The sequence below is a fragment of the Hyperolius riggenbachi genome, chromosome 4, assembly GCF_040937935.1.
Source record: "Hyperolius riggenbachi isolate aHypRig1 chromosome 4, aHypRig1.pri, whole genome shotgun sequence".
NCBI classification, from domain to species: Eukaryota; Metazoa; Chordata; class Amphibia; order Anura; family Hyperoliidae; genus Hyperolius; species Hyperolius riggenbachi.
Window position 1 is genome coordinate 414,736,104 of NC_090649.1, and position 19,892 is coordinate 414,755,995.

A 19,892-nucleotide genomic window follows, 5' to 3' on the forward strand; every position below is an offset into this window, starting at 1 on the left:
GTCCTTTTCAGCGCAGGAAAATTTGGGCCGGCGCAGGAAGATTTGGGCACAGCCGGCGCCACCGCAGACTATAAAAGGGAATTACTTCTATAGCGCGCTCAGTGAGTAACATCGGCTCCGGCAGAAGACGTAGCCGAAGTTGCAAAAAATAAATAAATAAAAAAATTCGGCCTCCAGCAATCGCTGGAAGCCAAATTATATCATTCCCCCATTATCCATGGTGGCCTGGAGGGGGGGGGGGGGGGGGAATAGTAATTAACACGGCCGGGACTTGTGCAGCAGCAGGATCAGCCATATACCGGCTGTATCCTGCGCCCAAGTCTCCTGAGCAGATTTCATATGCATGCCACCACTATCACTGCAGTGCGGTAACCAGCATTATAATGACTTTATAACGCAGGATAATGTCCCACTGTAAAAGTAGCCAAAAGGTTATGCTGTTGCGTATCTTTTAGGGCAGAGAGTAAGTTCTGAGTTCAGGTCTGCTTCAGAGAGGAACTGTCGCGAAAAGCTTAACATTTAAAACACATACAAATAAGGAGTACATCTCTTCCAGAGTAAAAATGAGCCATACATTACTTTTCTCCTATGTTGGCGTCACTTACAGTAGGTAGTAGAAATCTGACATTACCGACAGGTTTTGGTTTAGTCCATCTCTTCATGGGGGGATTCTCAGCATGGCCTTTAAGAAGAAATCTTTCAGGGAATGTCTTTATAAAGATGCTGGCCAGCCTGCCTGCACATTTTTTTTGGCAGTTGGACGGAGCAACTGCCGTTCACCAAGTGCCTTTATAAATAAAGAAAACCCTGAGAATCCCCCATGAGAAGAGGGGCTAGTCCAAAATCTGTTGGTAATGTCAGATTTCTACTACTTACTGCAAGTCACAGCAACATAGGAGAAAAGCAATTTATGGCTCATTTTACTCTTTAAGAAACATGCTTCTTATTTGTAGATGTTTACATGTATTTAAAATTAAGAATTTCGCAACAGAGGTCCTTTAAGAGTGACAGGCATACTTTGATTTTCTGATCTTACTGCATCACATAGTGAAATGTTGGCATATAACAAGGTTTTCTCACAAGAATATACAAGATGTGCTTACCACAGCTCTACTTTCCTCCTGCTTAGGAACCGGAGACTCTGCAGACAATCCTAGAATCTACAGGGAAACAATTATTGCATAATGGGGTATTCATAGTTCCACAGGAGAAAACAGATGAAAACAAATATGCAGCAATTTGTCCCCAATTTATCAGTAACCACCATGCATTAAAGTGAAACTATCATGACCATTGGCTGCATCATGGTAATAATAAGTTGTGTTTATGAATGTAGACATTGCACCATAAGGAGCTTGCACATAGCCAGGTCTTGAAGCACTTTGGTAGCTGTGAAACTGGGGGTGGGGGGTTACAAATGTACAGAGCTCATGCTCAAAAAGTGTGATTAGTGATAAAGGTCTACTTATTCCAGTAAATGACTTGCTTAGAAGATGGAATACGCAGGCTGGCCCATAGTAGACACACATGGTTCAATAGTGCCACGATTTTGCAAAACATTTCCCATTCTGGTATCGGCTTACTCACTAAGTAACTGAAAATTAAGATGCAGCTCTGATAACTCTGTACTGCTCAACACAAAAAAAACCCTCAATGATGTCCAATCAACAAACTGCTGATCAATTGACAAAGGGGAGAATAGATCAGTGGCAGATTTGTCAGTCGTTCTGTCTGGGAGGAGTGTGACTGTTCTGGATATGTCACATGTAAAACAGGTTTTTTTTGTGTTGGTTTTTTAATACTGTGTGGTGATGGTGGGTCTCATGGGTAGAGAAGTTTGGAATGGCTAATACTGAGAATAGCAGATTTCCAGAAAGAGCAAGCTCTGCATTATAAATGCATTATGGAGAGAGCATTTACTAAACTGAGGAAGAAACCTAATGGACCTCTGCAGAAAGTCAAATTAGAATGTAGAACTTCAGGTACTCCATTGAGTTGATGTCAAACCTTTTGGAAGTCCCTCATCCGCTTTGGAGACAGCTCTGTACATGGAGAATGAGGCCTCTTCGATAAGCTGGTCGGGCTGACATTCAGCGCTTTATTGTAGGCAGGCTCACAGAATATGTCCGGTGCAGACATATGACGAGGAACAACATTCATGCCCACTACTGTTGGTATAGTAAATTCAGGCTGAGACCTAATTGCTGTTGCTTGATCAGGATCAGTTTCTGAGGAGGCAATGGAAGAACATGTAACTGTGCTGGCAGGATTCTATCCTACTATGAAGCAATCATTCAGCTGAAACACTTACTTTTCCCAATGACAGGAATGGACAATCCCTGAGATGGGTCATAAGGCACAGCCGTCTCTGGAGAAAAGCTTGCTGCAGCAACTACTGGTAAAGGCCACCTGATAGAAAGATTGCTGCATTAATGAAGATCCATTAAGTATCAGCATCAGCTACTGGGTTATGCTGCTCATTTCTGTCCGTACAAAATAAACCTGATTAAGGCTTGTAAGCAGGGATGAGCTCCGGATAAAAATGCAGATAAAAAACCCGAAAGTTCCCCCCCTTTCTAGAGAACGGGGTTAAACTTACCCAGCAGCCGTCTTGTTTAACCCATCCCAATGTTTGTCACGTGACTACAAACACTTCCTCCTTCCGGGTTGAAGGAGGAAGCGTAGTAGTCACGTGACAGCTTGGAACGCAGTGTTGGACACATGGTCGGACAGGTTAAAGAAGGCTGCTGGGTATGTGTTTAAACACCTCTCCCCCCCCCCCCCCCCCCCCCCACACACACACACACACACTCAGCTGCACTAATTAGAGGATGAAATTCATTCGGATTTCATCTGTTATTTTATCCATAACTCATCCCTGCTTGTAGGTGGTGGCATAGGGTATCCAATGTTAAGGTTTGAGAACCAGAACCCTTTTGGTTTTTTAATAGTCAACTAAAGAAACCCAAGAGCCCAGCAAAGTGCAAATTTGACTTCTTAGAGCAGCAAGGATTTGCAAAATTAATCTCTAAGTGAGCAACAACTTCTTGAAGGGCTTTTTGCACAAACAGCTGAACTCAGTTCAGCCGCCTAGCTGTTGGCTATGAGTGCCATCCACCTGGAATTAGGAATGCCGACAGTGTGGCGTAGGTGTGATGTCAGGTGGGGAGAATAGCACTATTGGCTGTCCCTGGGTCGAATTGATCCACCAGACGGATCGCTGGCTAGGTGGCCATCGGGGGTTGCTGCATACATGCTGGATTACTGACAAGCAGAGGTCAAGTATGGGCCGGTGTTAGTCGAGGAGCAGAAATGCAAACCTTAAACCAACAGAGGTTGACTCCGGTGATACCTTTAATGACTAACTGTATATGGTTTATTACAAGCTTTCTGTACGGTTCTAAACCAGTTCTGTATAATGCTTGATTAAGACTTTTGAAAGCTTGCAATAAACCATGTACAGTCATTAAAGGTATAACCAGAACAAACATCTTTGATTTGACATCTGCATGACAGGAGGAGGTTATCGGCCACCTCAGCCAAATTTAATCTACCGTGTGTACAATCCTTTAAAAAGACACTGAAGCATACAAATCATAATTTTTTCCCGTGTAGTACAGCTAAGAGATAAAACATTAGGAGCAGAGACACGAGTCTATTATTGTTTCCAGTACAGGAAGCGTTAAACTCCAGTTATCTGTGCAAAAGAGCCATTGAGCTCCACGACTTCCAAAGGTGCATGGTTTTGATAGTATGCATTGCTGACCTGTGTGGATCTGGGCTGTTTCTACTGGATGTTCTAGAAGGGGCAAACGTCTCCAGAGATGTGTACTCTGTAACCTGGGGATTGCTTGACCTGCGAACAGCTTGGTAAGGCACTGCTGAACTCACTGGGTTCTGGTGGGATGGGACAAAGTTTGGCACACCATCCTCCCTGTAATGAAAACAGAATTACATTTCTAACTTCCAATGAAAGACAGCTACAATAGAAACAGAAGGGGGGAAATTTCAGTGAGGAAACGAAGGTTTCACCAGACAGATGGCTTGCCCTGACCTCTGTTCCTGTAACGATGGACTGTTTGGTCTGCAGCATTTGGTACATGGTGGGAAAGACTCGTTTGAGCCAGAGTCTGTGTCCTGAGAGCTGTCCAGACTGCTTCCATCCGAGGAGGCTCGCTTCGATAACAGACCAGAGGCAGATTTACCGATATCTGGGATACTTTGCTACAAGACAAAGAAGAAGGTACGGTTAGGAGGAACCAATATCTGAAAAGGATGGTCAATGAGATGCCAATTCCAAGTTGATGCAGTTGAATAGTACATATTTAAGCTGCACAAATTTACATAGTTTTGGCATCAACTGATTTAGCAGTATCTCATTTACCATCTACAACGAGTGCAAGCTAGGAGAAACATTCTGGCCATGCAAACTTCATCTGACATTCTGAATTCTCAGATTGAGGATAAACCTCAACAGGATCGGAGATTTATTTTCAGATCAGAGAGTGAAAAATCGAAAAGCTCTTATTTGTTAGCAGAAAACCTACAAATCTGTCTTAAAGCGGACCCAAACCAAACATTTTTTTAATTCTAAATTTTTAGATGCCCCACTCTGACACGTACAAAGATAAATAAACACTCCTTCAAGCCTATGGGCATTTCAGTGCATGCTTTTCCCCCTTCTCTTTTCATAATTAGGGTTATACAGGTGGCAGCCATTAGCAATTCCTCCTTTGCCAGACATTCCACCAGTTTGCCGGTTTCTGTCCCGACAATATGAAAGGAAGGGAGGGGCTCCTCCAATAAATGTAAAATAGTTTATATTGGAAACCAGGGGGACGGGAGCGCACATGCACACTAACATGGAGCAGCGGTAATATTACTACCTAGAGCCTATTTTTAAACGGGCTTAAGTAGACTAGAAATTTAGATTTAGCACAAACCAATTTATTCTGGTCAAATGCAATTTTACAATCCATACCACGGAGTCAAAATCAAAAAGAAAAATTGTAACATGTGGCCACCTTTAGGGCTCGTTCACATCTAGGGAGTTTTCTGTCTTTTTTCAAGCGCAGGCGATTTTGAAAAGACGCCCTCAACACTTGTCCAACGATTCCCTAAAAGAGAGTTCACATCTGAGCAGTTCGTTCCCAAACCTCTCAGCAAAGCAGTGCCTGTAGCATTTGAGGCTTTTGCCTCTATGGAAGGTATAGGGAAATCACAAAATGCTTGGGGGGGGGGGGGGGGGGGGGGGATGTGGCTGGGGGAAAAACTAAAAAAAAAAAAAAAAAAAACACACGCTTTACATAGCGATTTCCCAGGCGCTTTAAGAATACATTGTCTTCATTTACGGTTCAAAGAGTTCATGTCAGGAAGTGAAAGACGCAATTGCTCTGCAAAAGCGCTTTACAAAAACCGCAGTGCCCACCCGAGCGTCGGAAGAAACCCCTCCCACAAAGTTGTGAATTGCTGGTGTCAGTGATTTCGATTTTAGATGTGAACAGAGCCTTAGACAGAAGTGAGAAGAATTTCTCCAGACACTAACCGCAATAAACCTGACATCTCTCCCACTTTATCCCAAACTAATCTGCTCTCTCCTCTAAATCTCAATTTGTGATATTTCTGGAGCAGCAGCAGAAATGTTACATAGAAACCTAGTGAGCCCAGACAACAATTCTGTTTTGTTTCTAATAGAGAAATACAGAGCTTGCCATACTGAGCTCCTCATATGCTGCTCGCTTCCTGCTTGCAATGCTGTCCCTCTATATCTACTGTCTTCTGAGCCACTACCCTGATGCTACGTACACACATGCGACAAAGATCGTTCGTTGAGAACGACGAACGAACTTTTAATTGATGAAAGAACGACCTAAGTAAAGATAGTTTTAAAAAGTGTGTAACGATCTGATCGTTAGAACGAACGTTACATCACATAAAGCAACTATTGCGCCTGCGCATAAAAATGAGAAGTTTCACAGAGAAATAGTGAAATGCGCATGTCAAGCCTAGTACGAACGATCGTTTCCAACGATGTACTACTTTTGCAAACGATCGTCGTTGGTTAAAATCCGCCGAGACAGAACTTTCTTTTGTAGCGATTTGGCTCGTTCGTCATTTGCCTTAATAGTCGGTGGTTCGTTTTTTGTAACGATCGTCGTTGGTAAAGATCGGGGAACGATCGTTACAAACGACTATAGTCACATGTGTGTACGCACCTTGAGACATGCATGCAGATCGGGGATAGGCATGGTCAATGTAATGCAAAAAATAAAGCGGATGTGGAATTGTGCACATTTTTACACAAATGTATGCAGTCTGAAAAGGGACCAAGCAAATCCTAGCTCTGCCTCATTTAACTCATTAGCAGTTTCAAAAGAATGATATATATAGTTTGAGATAAGTGCACTGCTTTTGACCTCAGTCTGCAGAACTCCTTGTGCTGTAATTACCTTGGAATGCCTTGATCTCTCTCTGCTAACATACATTACAGAAACTGAAAGCATAAGTCCTATTATTGTCTCACACTGCCCCCTGGTGACAAGTGTCCATAAATACACATTACAGCAGTACTAATTAGAAGCTAGGAAATCTAACAAAGCAAAAAAAAAAAAGGTGTTAAAATTTTGCTTGGAGCAATTGCAAGCCTCTAAATAAATTGGCTGCCAAGGGGTTAGTCAATTTTCAAGTTACATAAATTGACATAATCCTGTATAGACTTGAAATTTTCATCTCACTGACCATTCCAAGTAAGCAGTACAGCCAGGAAGGAGAGCAATATGGCAGCTCTCACTTCACCAAAGGCCAGATGCAAAGAAGATAGTTTGTGAACATGGATGAAATGGCAATTCTGGGTGTCCCCACTCTTGTACAGACGGTTATAGAGAAAAGTATTACCGTACCTTCTTTCTCTTCTGCAGCACTTCTGGCGGGAGATATTTATTGAGCTGCTTCCTCCGGACATGTGTGGCTTCAATCTTCACATCCTTCTTCAGCATGGATATGTTGTTAGCCTGTCTGTAAACTGCAGAGCAGAACGAATGCAAATTAACAAGATGCCATGAAGACTAAACTTCTCTGGAATCCAGAGGAAACGGGAAGAAAAAGGATTCAATGTCAAGCATCATGCAGTGTAAAGACTATTGAACAGTAAATCCTCTACAATAAACAAATGTTTCAGAGGAAATCTAGTAAAAAATTTACACCTTGCAAGATTTGTAAAAGCAGCAAATTGCATAGAAGTTTTTATTTTGTGCAACTGTTATAGATCAAGAAATATTTTAAAGGCAACCTGAACTAAGTAATTCGATCAGGGAATACAGAGTTGCCTGGCTGTCTTTGATCTTTTGGCTTCAGCAACTGTAAAATCACACCAAGCATTAAGGCCGGCTTCACACTGTAGATTGGCACCGAAATGCCAAAAACAGGCCTTCAGGGATTGTCATGTTAGAGATAATCCCTGCCTAGCATCTGGCCAAACAGGAAGTGGTGCCCCCTCAATGTTCGGCACTTCTAGCGCAGGGTACCGCAACGGCTGCAGTAAATTTACCGCCCCGCCTCAGTGTGAAAGAGCCCCAAAGGATACTCTAGGTGCATGGCTGGTGCTTCCGTAGAGGCATAGGGGGCAAACCCCAGAATGAAAAAGCGCATCCACACTAAATGTACATCCGTGCAGCGGAGAACAGAGGCACTGTGCGTGTGTGAGCCTCTGCACGGAGGTGGGACACTTATCGGGAGCGAGCAAACAGGAAACCAATGGGCAGCAAAAGAGTAAATTGGATGCAAAAGGGGTGTTAGGTAGGATGGACTGTGCGTAAATAGAGGATTGCCTTATCCTCCTTGTCCGTATTCAACAGGCATTCCAGTCGAATCTTTAGGAGGAGGATTGCAGGGAACCGAGGAGCGCAGAGGTAAGAAGGGTGCTGCGATGGTAGTCACAATACTACCTACACACACTTGCCTGAACAGAACCAAATCAGTTAAGGAGTATTTTAAGGCTTTAGAGCTAAACTCTGGGCATGGCTAAAATAATCCTTTCCTCTTTCCTCCTTTAGTGTGTCGTTTGTTTATTACATTTAGCGTCATTCAGAAATTGGCATTTTTGTTCACCCAGATTTTGCAGACTTACCAGTGTCTGTAAATAGCTGGATATCCTGTGTTAGATCAATGTTTACACTGTCAGAATTTTCCAGTTTCTTAAAGAGGATTCCAAGAAACCACATGGACATGTGCTCATCACTGGAAGAAATGTACACGAGAAAAATTACTAAACAAAAAGTTTTACTGCAATCCTGAACTGACATAACTGCTTTAATAGTCAAGAGGGGTTTTAATTAGCTCAGGTGTAGGTGCTCTTCTAGACAGGCTCTGTCCATGATGCATTCAGTACCTGTATTCAAACTCCACAACACTCTGGAGAATCCAGTGGTCTGGTGGCTCAGTAATGTAATTCTCTATGTGAACAGAAGGACAATGATCTCCAGCCAAGGAAACAAAGGAAATGCAGCTCTGCCAGGGCATCACCAGGAAAAGGTACATATAAATAGCTGCAGGTGAATCTGCGCACGAGTTAAGGCCCATACACCCATCAAATTTTCCCAAACAAAGGGTTGTTTGAACGTTTGAAATCAGTCTCATCACCCGAACGACAGACTGTGTACACGCCCGATTTGGCGTGCGGACGACTGAACGTTCAAATGACCCGTCGTTCGGGAAAATATCCGACTTGTGTATGGGCCTTAAGTGTCAGGAGAGGAGATAATACGGATATTCTAACCTCTCCCAACACTGAACTCCCTCCCCTCTACCTTACTGAGTAGCACTGGCCTTCATAGCTCAGCTAAATGACAGCCAAACCTGCTCATATCCCCTCACACTGAAGTCCTGACCCCAACATTTTTCCAAGTTTGGACACACCACAGCTAAACTAATTTCCCCAAATAAGCACCCAGCACACCATAGCTGCCCATTCGCATTGTAGTCAATCGAGGCAGAGCAGGCATACATGGATTTTCAGCATAGTCTCACCCTGCTGCCACACAAATTCGGGGTGGGGGAGATTGGGGGGCTTTGGGTTTGTTTGGTGGTAAAAATTATACCCCCTCCGAGTCGTCACAACTCGGAGGGAGAAGTAATTCCAATTACTTGTGCAGAAATCACCCAACATGCAGAATATTAGATACAGCATAGCAGCAGAATGCCAATCTGCATCCAACACCTGTGACCTTAGTGAAAGCCATGAGAGCGCATGGAGACGAGCTGTGTACAATTTACACACAGGTTATCACATTGCTACAGGAAGAGTGGTACAGAAGGTTTCCAATGCACATTTGTGACATATCTGACAGTATGACGTATAGTGAAGCCATCCTGTGATATATCATACTTTCAGATGGGGGTAAAATTGCATGTTATGCCCCCTTACCACCTCAGCAGCACTGCCTGCTTTTATTTACAGGTTTCAGAGTCCCAGCAGGCCCCAGAACCAGCATGTTGGTACAGCAGTTCAGCCAAGCCCCATCACTTGGGAGTCAGGCCTGCGAGCGAGTAGTCTGGCACATAGGGTGTGGCATGGAAGGCCAAGTAATTGGGTCTAGGGTCAGATTTTTTTTCAGTTTGAATAACCCAGAGAGGTTCAGAAGAGCCTTACTGGTGCTAGCAGGAAGGGCTGCTGACTGTTAAAGCTGTTAAAGCTACAGCAATGTACCGCAGTGAAACTAATGGAACCTGGAGCGAGGAGGTATAGTGAAGCAGCCATATTTATTTCCTTTTAAACAAAGCCAGTTGCCTGGCAGCCCTGCTTCATCTATCTGGCTGCAGTACTATCTGAATCCCACACCTAGAACAAACATGTTGCTAATCGTCAGATTGTCAAAAACATCTGATCGGCATGCTTGCTCAGGGTCTATGGATAGAAGTATTAGAGTCAGTATCAGCAGGACAGCCAGGCAACTGGTACTGTATTATTGCTTAAAAGGAAATAAGTATGGCAGCTTCAATATACCATTCAGGTTCCCTTGAAGGCTTGTTCCACTAAGAGTTTCCGATTTTAGAAAAAAAAATAAAGCCCTAAAAGTGCTTGTGGAATAATTTCCTATGAGAGTATTCACATGTGCGCGTTTTGATTTTATTAAAATCGCAAATATGCTGGCGTCAGAAAAGCGCTTTTCTAAGCACGATTAGTTTATTCACTTAAGCGCTTTTGCTGAGCAAAGCGCAGGGGAAAGCGCTCTATAATACGCTCACCGAGGTTAATCACGAGTAATCGCGACTGATTACTCGTGATTCAAATAAGGGTTCAAGCCGGAAAGGAGGAAATGCGCCATAGCGAGGCTTGCAACACGACTAATAGGACGCTTGCAATCTTGTTGACGCGCAGGGCGGATGGTGGCACTATGGGTAATTAACCCCGCTGCAGCCAACCCTTATTTGCATCACAAGTAATCAGTCGTGATTAACCTTGGTGAGCATCCCTGCCCCCCTCTCAGGTACACTAAGTGAAATATGCAGCATTAGTCAAATACTCACACCGTCTGTTATAAAGCAGTTCAGACACTTACTCGTTACAGCATTCTCTGTCTCCAGGATAACACTGTGGATTTACATGGGCTAGTGTAATGAACTCGTTTCTCTCCAGGTTTCCCACAAGAACACGGATTTTAGATTCTACCAAACCGAACCTATGAAAGAAGGACGTTAAGTTAAATTGCTCTAGGTAGGGAGCAGAAAATGGGTAAACCTATTCTCCGAAAATACACCTGTTCAAAAAAAACAATAAGGCCAGGTTCACAGTAGAGCATTGCAGTGTGGCTGCACTAGAACGCGGAACATTGCAATTGAAAAAACAAAACAATGTGACATTCGCAGTGTGGTCATTACGTTGGCTTTGGTTGGAATATGGTTCTCTACGTCTGCATTAACAGTACAGTGAAGCATACTTTTCACTGACTTATGCGACAGAATGTGCAGATGATGTACAGCAGTGCTTTCCCAATCCATTGTATTCCTGCTAACCCAGGGAACACAACTCACACTGAACTTAGCCTAAGGCCCCTTTCTGTGCATTACCCTTTCTGCACGCAGGATAACGCAATGGCAATGAAAGTCCTATGGAGCCCTAATACATTTACTGTGTTGCGTCGGAAGCTTCTGTTCAGCCGCGGACCCGCCACAAATCAACAGCACATTACTGTCAGCCTTCCACAGCAACGGCAGAATGCATAGAAAATGGGCAATGCAGAAATTTAAAATTTGATGGCGGCAGTGCGCATGTGCAGGAAGAGGCAAATATGGCGGAGAAGCCTGGAATCCCAGTGACATACTTCCTGTCCAGCAGGGAGTATATCACTGGGGCAGTGGCAGAGCTGCACTATGCAGGACCCTGCCAGCACACTCAACTGCAGGGTGAAAGGATTGTAGTTTTTTTGCATTGCAATGGGGCGGAGCATCGCACCACAAGGGCCAGGTGTAAAAAGGTTTTTCCTTTGCTGGTCCAACCCATTATTCTTGTCAAAGCTGTAAAGTTACTGCAACATTGCATCATGGGAAATTAAGGATCAGACCAGACCTGTTCAGGGCCACAGATTTCATTCAATTTGTCTGGCATGTCAGTTATTTCTTCTGTGCATGTACACAAATTCCCATAAGAAACTGATGCCCCCCATGCATGCTGGCTGATTAGGTCAATCAGCATCTGTATATGCACAGATATGGCAACATATGGTTGAGTGGCAAGAGAGACATGGGTGGGACTGAAGCAGCTTCCACTCACTAAACAGACATGTTTATAACCATCTCATACTGAGGTGCGGTGAGGCAATGCATGTATGCACAGTAAGTATGAGGTTTAGAAAGGCAACAAATGTAGACATCCACGTGTTTTCCAGTACAACCAAAACGGCTAGGTCCAAATTAAAGAGATATAAAGTGACCACTCCCTACTGCCCTCATGCAATTTCTATAAAATCTACTATAGATTTCCAAAAGCACACCAAACAAGCCAGGTGAAAAGGTTCATGCGCCATCCAATTATACTCGGCCTGGGCCTCCATGCTGCCCAAGTTCCTGTCTAAGCAAGGGAAGCTTATTTTGCAGTTCAATCTGTAGGAAAAGATGCATTAACAAATACATACCATTCGAGGTGGTATCCTGAGGATGTGGTAGCGATCAAGACAATGTAATGCCTAATAAGTAAAACAAACATTTGTTCAGAAACTAAAATGAGAAAATTTGAACACTGCCTTAATTGTTTACATTTTATAACAAGTCAACATGTAGGCCAAAAGGTCTAAACAGACCACTTTTGCATAACAAAATCATAAACACAATTTGTTAGCATTTCATTGATTTTCACTCACATGTATGAATTATGAATGTCAGCCATAAATTCCATCCCCCAAAAATAAATACTACATTAGAAACAATGGATTTTAGAAAACTTTAAGACTGCATGGAAATGCCCCATTGACCCCCAGCAGCTAGAGACACTGAGCTCGCTAGTCAACCAGCAGTGGCGTTTATTAGCCAAATTTAAATTCCACTTACAGGAAAACCAAAATTAGTCTTATATTGTGAAAACTGGTTAGGGCTATAATCCACTAGAGCGATTTGAGCATTGAGGGCCCTTTTCCACTAGCAATCGCAATCACAAAAGCCAGCAATTTCGATTGGTCATTAATCCTGTTATGTGATTGCAATTTTTCATTTGCATTGCATTATCACAAAAAAAAAAAAAAAAAAAAAACTCCAGAAAGCGATTGAGATTTCCAAATCAAATCACTATAGTGGAAAGTACTTCTCATGATGTCTATGATAAAGTAACAACACTAGCGATTTAAAAAATAAATAAATCACTAGCGATTTGAGATTTAGCTCTGTAGTGAAAAAAAGGTCCAACAATTCAAAAACGCTAGCGATTTCCCTAAATGCTCAGCTAATGTTAATGGATGGGCCAAACTCCACTGGAGCGATTGAGATTAGCAAAAATCGCCAACACAGGACATGCAGGATTTTTTGAGAGTTAGGGCTGGTGCACACCAAAAACCGCTAGCAGATCTGCAAAATGCTAGCAGATTTTGAAACGCTTTTTCTTATTTTTCTGCAGCGTTTCAGCTAGCGTTTTGCGGTTTTGTGAAGCGTTTTTGGTGTAGTAGATTTCATGTATTGTTACAGTAAAGCTGTTACTGAACAGCTACTGTAACAAAAACCGCCTGGCAAACCGCTCTGAAGTGCCGTTTTTCAGAGCGGTTTGCGGTTTTCCTATACTTAACATTGAGGCAGAAACGCATCCGCAATCCAAAATCTGCAGCAGCCCGGGAGTATGCGTTTCTGCAAAACACCTCCCACTCTGGTGTGCACCAGCCCATTGAAATACATTACCCTAGCGGATCCGCACCCGCAAGCAGATCGCAAACCGCAGCGGAAACGCTCCGGTGTGCACTAGGCCTTAGTGTTTCTGCAATGTAATGTATATAAATGCTGGCCTAATCGCTCATGAATTATACAGAGCGATTAGCTAGAGTTTATAAAAATTACTGCACAATTAAAAAAAAATTAAAATTGAAATAAAAAAAAAATGCTACTTAAGATCAAACTTTTGAAAAGCTCTACCAAAACAGCCAGAAAACACTCATGAATTTGCTTACAAAACGCTAAAAAAGGGTAGCAATTGTGATTTGCACTTTGAAGTGGGTTCCAGGCATTAGTCATTGTGGGTCTTCATTGCCACTTCTGAAAATGCTGCAGAGATTTCAAAGTCCGAATAAACTCCCCAAGTATTAAAGAGGAGCGGTCAGCCATACGATCGCAGAAAAAAAAAAAAAAAAAAAGCAACCTTTAAGTAGATAAATACTTGCTCTACTTACATATGTATTGTACTGTCCATATTTTGATTTTAGTGATTTTTCTACAGATTTTTTTTTAGCATTTCCCATTTTAAGTGTGGCCATTTTGAAGCCAATCCTGATGCAATTTCCTCCCTTTTCCCTTGCCCGATTTGACCGCCCTTCACTATAGAAAGCGCATTGTCTCAGCATGAGAAATATTGGCCAAATCAGAGAGGAACAGAGATGTGGGAGGGGAAAACAGGAGGGAAAGAGGCTTCAGCCAATCAGGTTGCATTAGTAAAGTTTGAGGGGAAATGGAGAAGTAAAAAAAGGACAAGCCAACATGCCCTGCAACTTCCTTTGTGTGTACCAAATTAAATTTAATTAAATTAGAGTCAGGTAAACTGGGGAATGATCATTTATCAACAAGAAAAGTAATAGTGATGTTAACTTTTGGATTGCCTGGTTAGCATCCATATTACTTGTTTACCAGATAAAAATAAAGAATTGATTTCTGATCTTTATGCCTGACAATTACACACACAAACAAAAATTCCCTTTGCAGTATTGGGCCCATATCCCATTTCTCTCCTGAAACGTTTTCCAAGGAGATATTTTCAAAACTTACCAATACATTACCTCCCACTATGCACAAAACTGCTCAAAATAAGTGAAAAAAAAAGTACTAAAGTTGGTAAATTAATCAATTGCCCAAATGCTGAAGTTTGTGAAAAGATGAAAAATCTCCTGGGAGGAAAAAAAACCTCAGGAGAAAAAGTTAAATTGGTTAACGACCTTTGTATTTATAGACTGGATGAGATTTGTGCTGCTCCTCTGCCCACTTTTCCTCTGTTACTTTTCTTCTCTTTCCGCTTATAATGTCATTTTCACTTCGGTTTATCCCTTTGGGATAGGTTATTGTCCAAATGATCACTTTGTTGCAGATTGCCTTGTATAGCCCTGGCTATGTTATTTATGCCTGGATAATGGGTGTCCTGATGCAACATATTTTGTCTTATTTTTCATCTCTTCCTCTTGACAATGTCCAAAAACTTTTTATGATTGAGATATTGGTCAAAAATATAAATCTTTAAAGTATGGACTTTTCAGATGAGCAAATTTTTCCTAAAGAACACTTGACAACATTTCCAGAAACTCATTACTCACGCAGCAAAGTGGGAGTTTATCAGCAACCAGTACTCCAGAGGAATGTTGCCATGGTTGCAGAAGTGCAGTTTCAGTTTACAACCAGTTTTGGAAATTATTAATCGAGCTCTAAATTAAGGTTTAAAAAAAAAAAAATGTATGTTAAATTTGCTAAAGGATGTGCAGCAAAGATCAAGCGCTGTACTGGGGACAGTCGTGACACTCGGCTGTCCCCCTGGGAGGCTCAGAGACCAATCGGCTCTCATAGGCTGATGTCTGAGAGCCGATCGCTGTGATTGGCTGGTGGTGGGGGGGAACTAAACAAATAAATGATATCGCACAGTATGCTTAGTCTGAATGCCAGAAGTGCTCTCTATGCACTTCTGATGTTCTTGCTGATCACATACTATACACACTGCCAAAATGCGCACTGAAGCACATATAGTGTGAACAAGGCTTTATTCCAATCTTTGCAGCCTGGAGAGCTCATTGACAAGGCTCACAGGTCTGATTAAAAACAAACCTGCTGCTGCTGCTTTAGAGAACTTATGTGTATCTATTGGAGCAGGGTAGTAACTTCTAACTCCTACATCATTACATGTGTGGGACTATAATTTATTACAATGCTCAAGTTAAAAATTCAACTTCCTCTAGGAAAAGTCCAATCTCCTGATAACTTTACGATATTAATCTTTTAAAATGAAAAATTGTGAGGGCACAAAAATCCCCCCCCCCCCCATGGATCGGTGGCATAGTTCATTGGTCACATGAGAGTTCTTGCGTATAAACTGAATGTATTAGCGTGATTTTTTTACTGTGTGTATGAATCATGATCAGTAGGACTTACTTGTATTTCTGGAAAAAGTTGGGTGGTTCAAACAGTTTTATCCAGTCTGCTTTGCTGTTAACGATTTCGTGGGTCACATGAAGACCTTTAAAGAAAACATTGCCGGCAGATTGCAATTCATCAGTTTAGAAAAATCCCAGTGTAAGGACAAATTTCTCCAAATTTAAGTGAAGACTTTACCAAGATTAAAGGTTATACACCAATCAGCCACAACAACATTAACTTCCCCGGCGGTAGGAATCCTTCCTGATTTTAGGGGCTAAAATCAGTATCATTTTCTTCGTGTTTTAGACCCTAAAAGCAAGGGGGGGGGGGGGATTCATACCCTTAGAGAACCTGCAACAGGCACTTACCTTCCTGGGATCCAGCGCTGCAGTTTTCCCTCCATCCTCCAGGTGGTGCTGTAACCCTATAGTGCTATGTCCAGCAGTAGTCATGATGACGTAAGGAGGAGATCTCACCAGGGGGATGCAGAGCCTCTGAGCCTCAGAAGGAGTATGGCTGCTGGCGTCCGGATCCTAGGGGAGGGGAGTTGAAGCACCTGCTGCACACTATGCTCTGCGGTAACCTTGAGTCAGGCTCAGGGTTACCCCTCTGAGCTGCAGATTTCCAACCCTGAACCCGACTTAGGGTTGCTGCTAAGGAGGTTCAAACCAGGGCTGTGGAGTCAGTACAAAAATAATCCAACTCAGATTCAGTTTATGATTCCACTGACATCTCTAATTTACATGCAACAATCTTGTTGATTAAAAGAGTAACATAAAAAGGAGTTTCAACACTGCCAATGCTTGGAGATTTTAAAGCCATATTAAGATGGCATCTGCTTTTGGGAACAAAACAAAGCTCCTGGGCAGGAAGCTGACACTCTACCCTGCTGGCCATTCCAGCCTGTCATTGCCAAAGTGAGTGTCCCAGCACGTTGTCTGCATTATAAAATTCACTAGAGCCCTATATCAGTTCTGCCATGTTTCAGAAAAAAAGCCTCTACCTTTTCTATATCTGATAAACACGGCCTTTCTGCAAGGGGTGGAGCGATGCATTGGAAGCCAGCTGATCCAGGGTTCCAGTAAACCAGATTAAACAGTGTGTTGGAGCATTCTAGCTCACTTTCAAATTACAGCTCCTATTACTACCGTATTTGGTAATGTACTCAATTATTAACATGACATAGTAAAGCCCCAGTTATCCAGAACTCCACTAACCAGAAGTCTCAATCAACCCCCAAGGTTAATATAGTTTCAACATTTGACACAGTTCATGGTGTGTATAGATAGATAGAGATAGATAGATATGTATAGAGTGGAGTATAGAACTGTATTAGCTAGATTTCTTACAATTGAGTCTCAAGCAACCAGACAGCACACTTATCGGTATCAGCTGAATCCTGACAGTGCCTGAGAACAGACTCCTGTGTATAAATGTCAGTTTACATAATAGCTCAGCTGGATGTCGCAAATGGTGACTAGTGAAGGTCAATTGTCCAACAAGCAAAGAGTGGTGACTAGTGAAGGTCAATTGTCCAACAAGCAAAGAGAGGGTGGTGGAAAACACCCCTTGGTGCGATCAGGCCCCTATCAAGTATGCTCAGCTGCTCCCGATAATACCACTGTAGAGAAAAATATAAAAAAAGAAGGGGCGCTTTGAGTCTTCTACCAATATAAAGAAAAGCTGCTGCTGGGCAGGTCTCACCTGTTTCCGATGTGGCTGGCACAGCGTACACAGCCTTGGCACACTTGCGTCCCACTTAGCCGAGCCGGGGACCAGGCTCACACACGTATGGGCGGATGTGACGTCACGTCCCAGCGTCCTCCGGGGCCTGTCGTGATGGAAACCAGGACGCCCACCCGGGGAGCGATATACGGAAGTGGACTAGCCAATAGGCTGCAGCGGATGGGATTCCGCAGTTTGTATGGGGAAATAAGGTGCATGCAGAGATAAAAGTACTGGGAAAGTACAATTTATTAAAACGACGCGTTTCACGAAGGCTCACCCTCCGCTTTATCAACTTGATAAAGCGGAGGGTGAGCCTTCGTGAAACGCGTCGTTTTAATAAATTGTACTTTCCCAGTACTTTTATCTCTGCATGCACCTTATTTCCCCATACAAACTGCGGAATCCCATCCGCTGCAGCCTATTGGCTAGTCCACTTCCGTATATCGCTCCCCGGGTGAGCGTCCTGGTTTCCATCACGACAGGCCCCGGAGGACGCTGGGACGTGACGTCACATCCGCCCATACGTGTGTGAGCCTGGTCCCCGGCTCGGCTAAGTGGGACGCAAGTGTGCCAAGGCTGTGTACGCTGTGCCAGCCACATCGGAACCAGGTGAGACCTGCCCAGCAGCAGCTTTGCTTTATATTGGTAGAAGACTCAAAGCGCCCCTTCTTTTTTAGTGAAGGTCAATGAGATGCAAATTGGGTTTATGAAGGATTATGCAAATTTTGAAATTTATGCAGCATGAAAATGGACCAAACAGATCCTGCAAAGGTGGAATTTGATTGGTCCATTTTCACTCCGCATTAACCTGCATGAACAAAAATACTGGCTTTTCATTGACCATTCCTACTAATGACAACTATATAAGGTTTTAGTCTAAAGGTGCCCATACACTCGTCAGATTGGCAGCAGATGGATAAGAAATGCATCTGATGATCTGATGTGTTTTTAGAACATTTTTTACCAGGATAGAATTCCAATAGATTTCAGTTTGAAATCTATTGAAATTCGATCTGATGGCATTTTTTTGCCATCAGATTTCCATTAGAACCAATGCAAAATGATAAGCAATCTCATCAGATCGACCTAGATTTTCCACCCTGCCAGTTCGATGGAAATCCATCGAAAGCGATCTAAATCGGCCGTCGATCGGTCGATTGCAAATCGGTTGGCCAATCGATTTCGATCGGCCAGAAAATCGGTTGGGTGTATGGGCCCCTTTACAGAGATAACAGATAGATAGAGATAGCCAAGATTCCCATGTACACATCAGATTTTAAAACTACGGTGACTGCTTTATTACAGAAGCACAAGTTTTTTTTATTTGGTTTATTTTTTAAATTGTAAGTGAACACTCACGACCGACTCCAGGTACAGAAAAATTGCTCCGACTCCACCACCCCGATGAAATCCACGGACAGGTGAAGTGAATATTATGGATCTTACTACAATGGCATCTGTAGAGGTGTGATATTTGGCCGCAAATGAAGTCCGTTCTTGAAGGCGATTTGTTCGAAGTAGGAAAATGGACGAGCATAATAATCGGAATGACTGACAAGTGTATGGCTTAACAGAAATGGAATTCACTAGGGCTTAAAGCAGACCCAAACCAAACTTTTTTAATTCAAAATATTTAGATGCACCACTCTGACACATACAAATATAAATAAACACTCCTTCAAGCCTATGAGCATTTCAGTGCATGCTTTTCACCCTTCTCTTTTCATAGCTAGGGTTATACAGGTGGCAGCCATTAGCAATTCCTCCTTTGCCAGACACCATCTACTCCACCAGTTTGCCGGAAAAATCCCGGCAATTTGAAAGGAAGGGCGGGGTTCCTCCAATAAACGTAAAATATTTTAGATATGTCATCATGCAGCTGAAAAAAGGCTGCCATTTATTATTATAATTTAGAAAATAGATTTCTGAAATCTTGTATTTTTAATTTGGGTCCGCTTTAAGTGAGACTTACGATGTGAAATAGCCAATTTTTTTACTCACTTGGGGCTTCTTCCAGCCGCTCACAGCAGTCTCCGTCCATCGCCGCAGCTTGTCCTCCGTGTCCCTGCTGGCCGCCCATAATTATGGCGAGCTCTCGCCAGGGTCTGCTCTTCTGTGCTCGCATGTCCACGTCATCTGGTGCGTACTGCGCACAACTACTGCGTAAACAGTATGCGCCAGGTGACGTGGACGCGTGAGCACGCAGGTGCAGAAGAGTCAATACCACCAGCAGGTCACGGTCATTGCAGGCGGCCAGCGGGGACACAGAGAGGACTGGGTCTGCGGCGAGGGATTGAAATGGCTGCGAGGGGCTGAAAGAAGCCACATGCGAGTAAAAAAAAAATAAAAAAAAATAAATTGGTAAT

The 19,892-nt window shown here is 42.9% G+C and overlaps 1 protein-coding gene across 2 annotated transcripts in view; it reads right to left on the bottom strand.

Annotated features, from left to right (window-relative positions):
* The window catches only part of PAPOLG (poly(A) polymerase gamma), a 74,220-nt gene that overhangs the window by 11,506 nt on the left and 42,822 nt on the right, over positions 1–19,892 (bottom strand). For both annotated transcript variants that reach the window (XM_068232409.1, XM_068232408.1), the window contains exons 12-21: positions 15,814–15,898; positions 12,129–12,179; positions 10,557–10,676; positions 8,126–8,235; positions 6,900–7,021; positions 4,055–4,224; positions 3,767–3,934; positions 2,312–2,409; positions 2,008–2,228; positions 1,104–1,160 (exon numbers count right to left, since the gene is read on the bottom strand). In XM_068232409.1, coding sequence (XP_068088510.1) covers positions 1,104–1,160; positions 2,008–2,228; positions 2,312–2,409; positions 3,767–3,934; positions 4,055–4,224; positions 6,900–7,021; positions 8,126–8,235; positions 10,557–10,676; positions 12,129–12,179; positions 15,814–15,898 — 1,202 coding nt within the window. The remainder of the gene's footprint in view (positions 1–1,103; positions 1,161–2,007; positions 2,229–2,311; positions 2,410–3,766; positions 3,935–4,054; positions 4,225–6,899; positions 7,022–8,125; positions 8,236–10,556; positions 10,677–12,128; positions 12,180–15,813; positions 15,899–19,892) is intronic.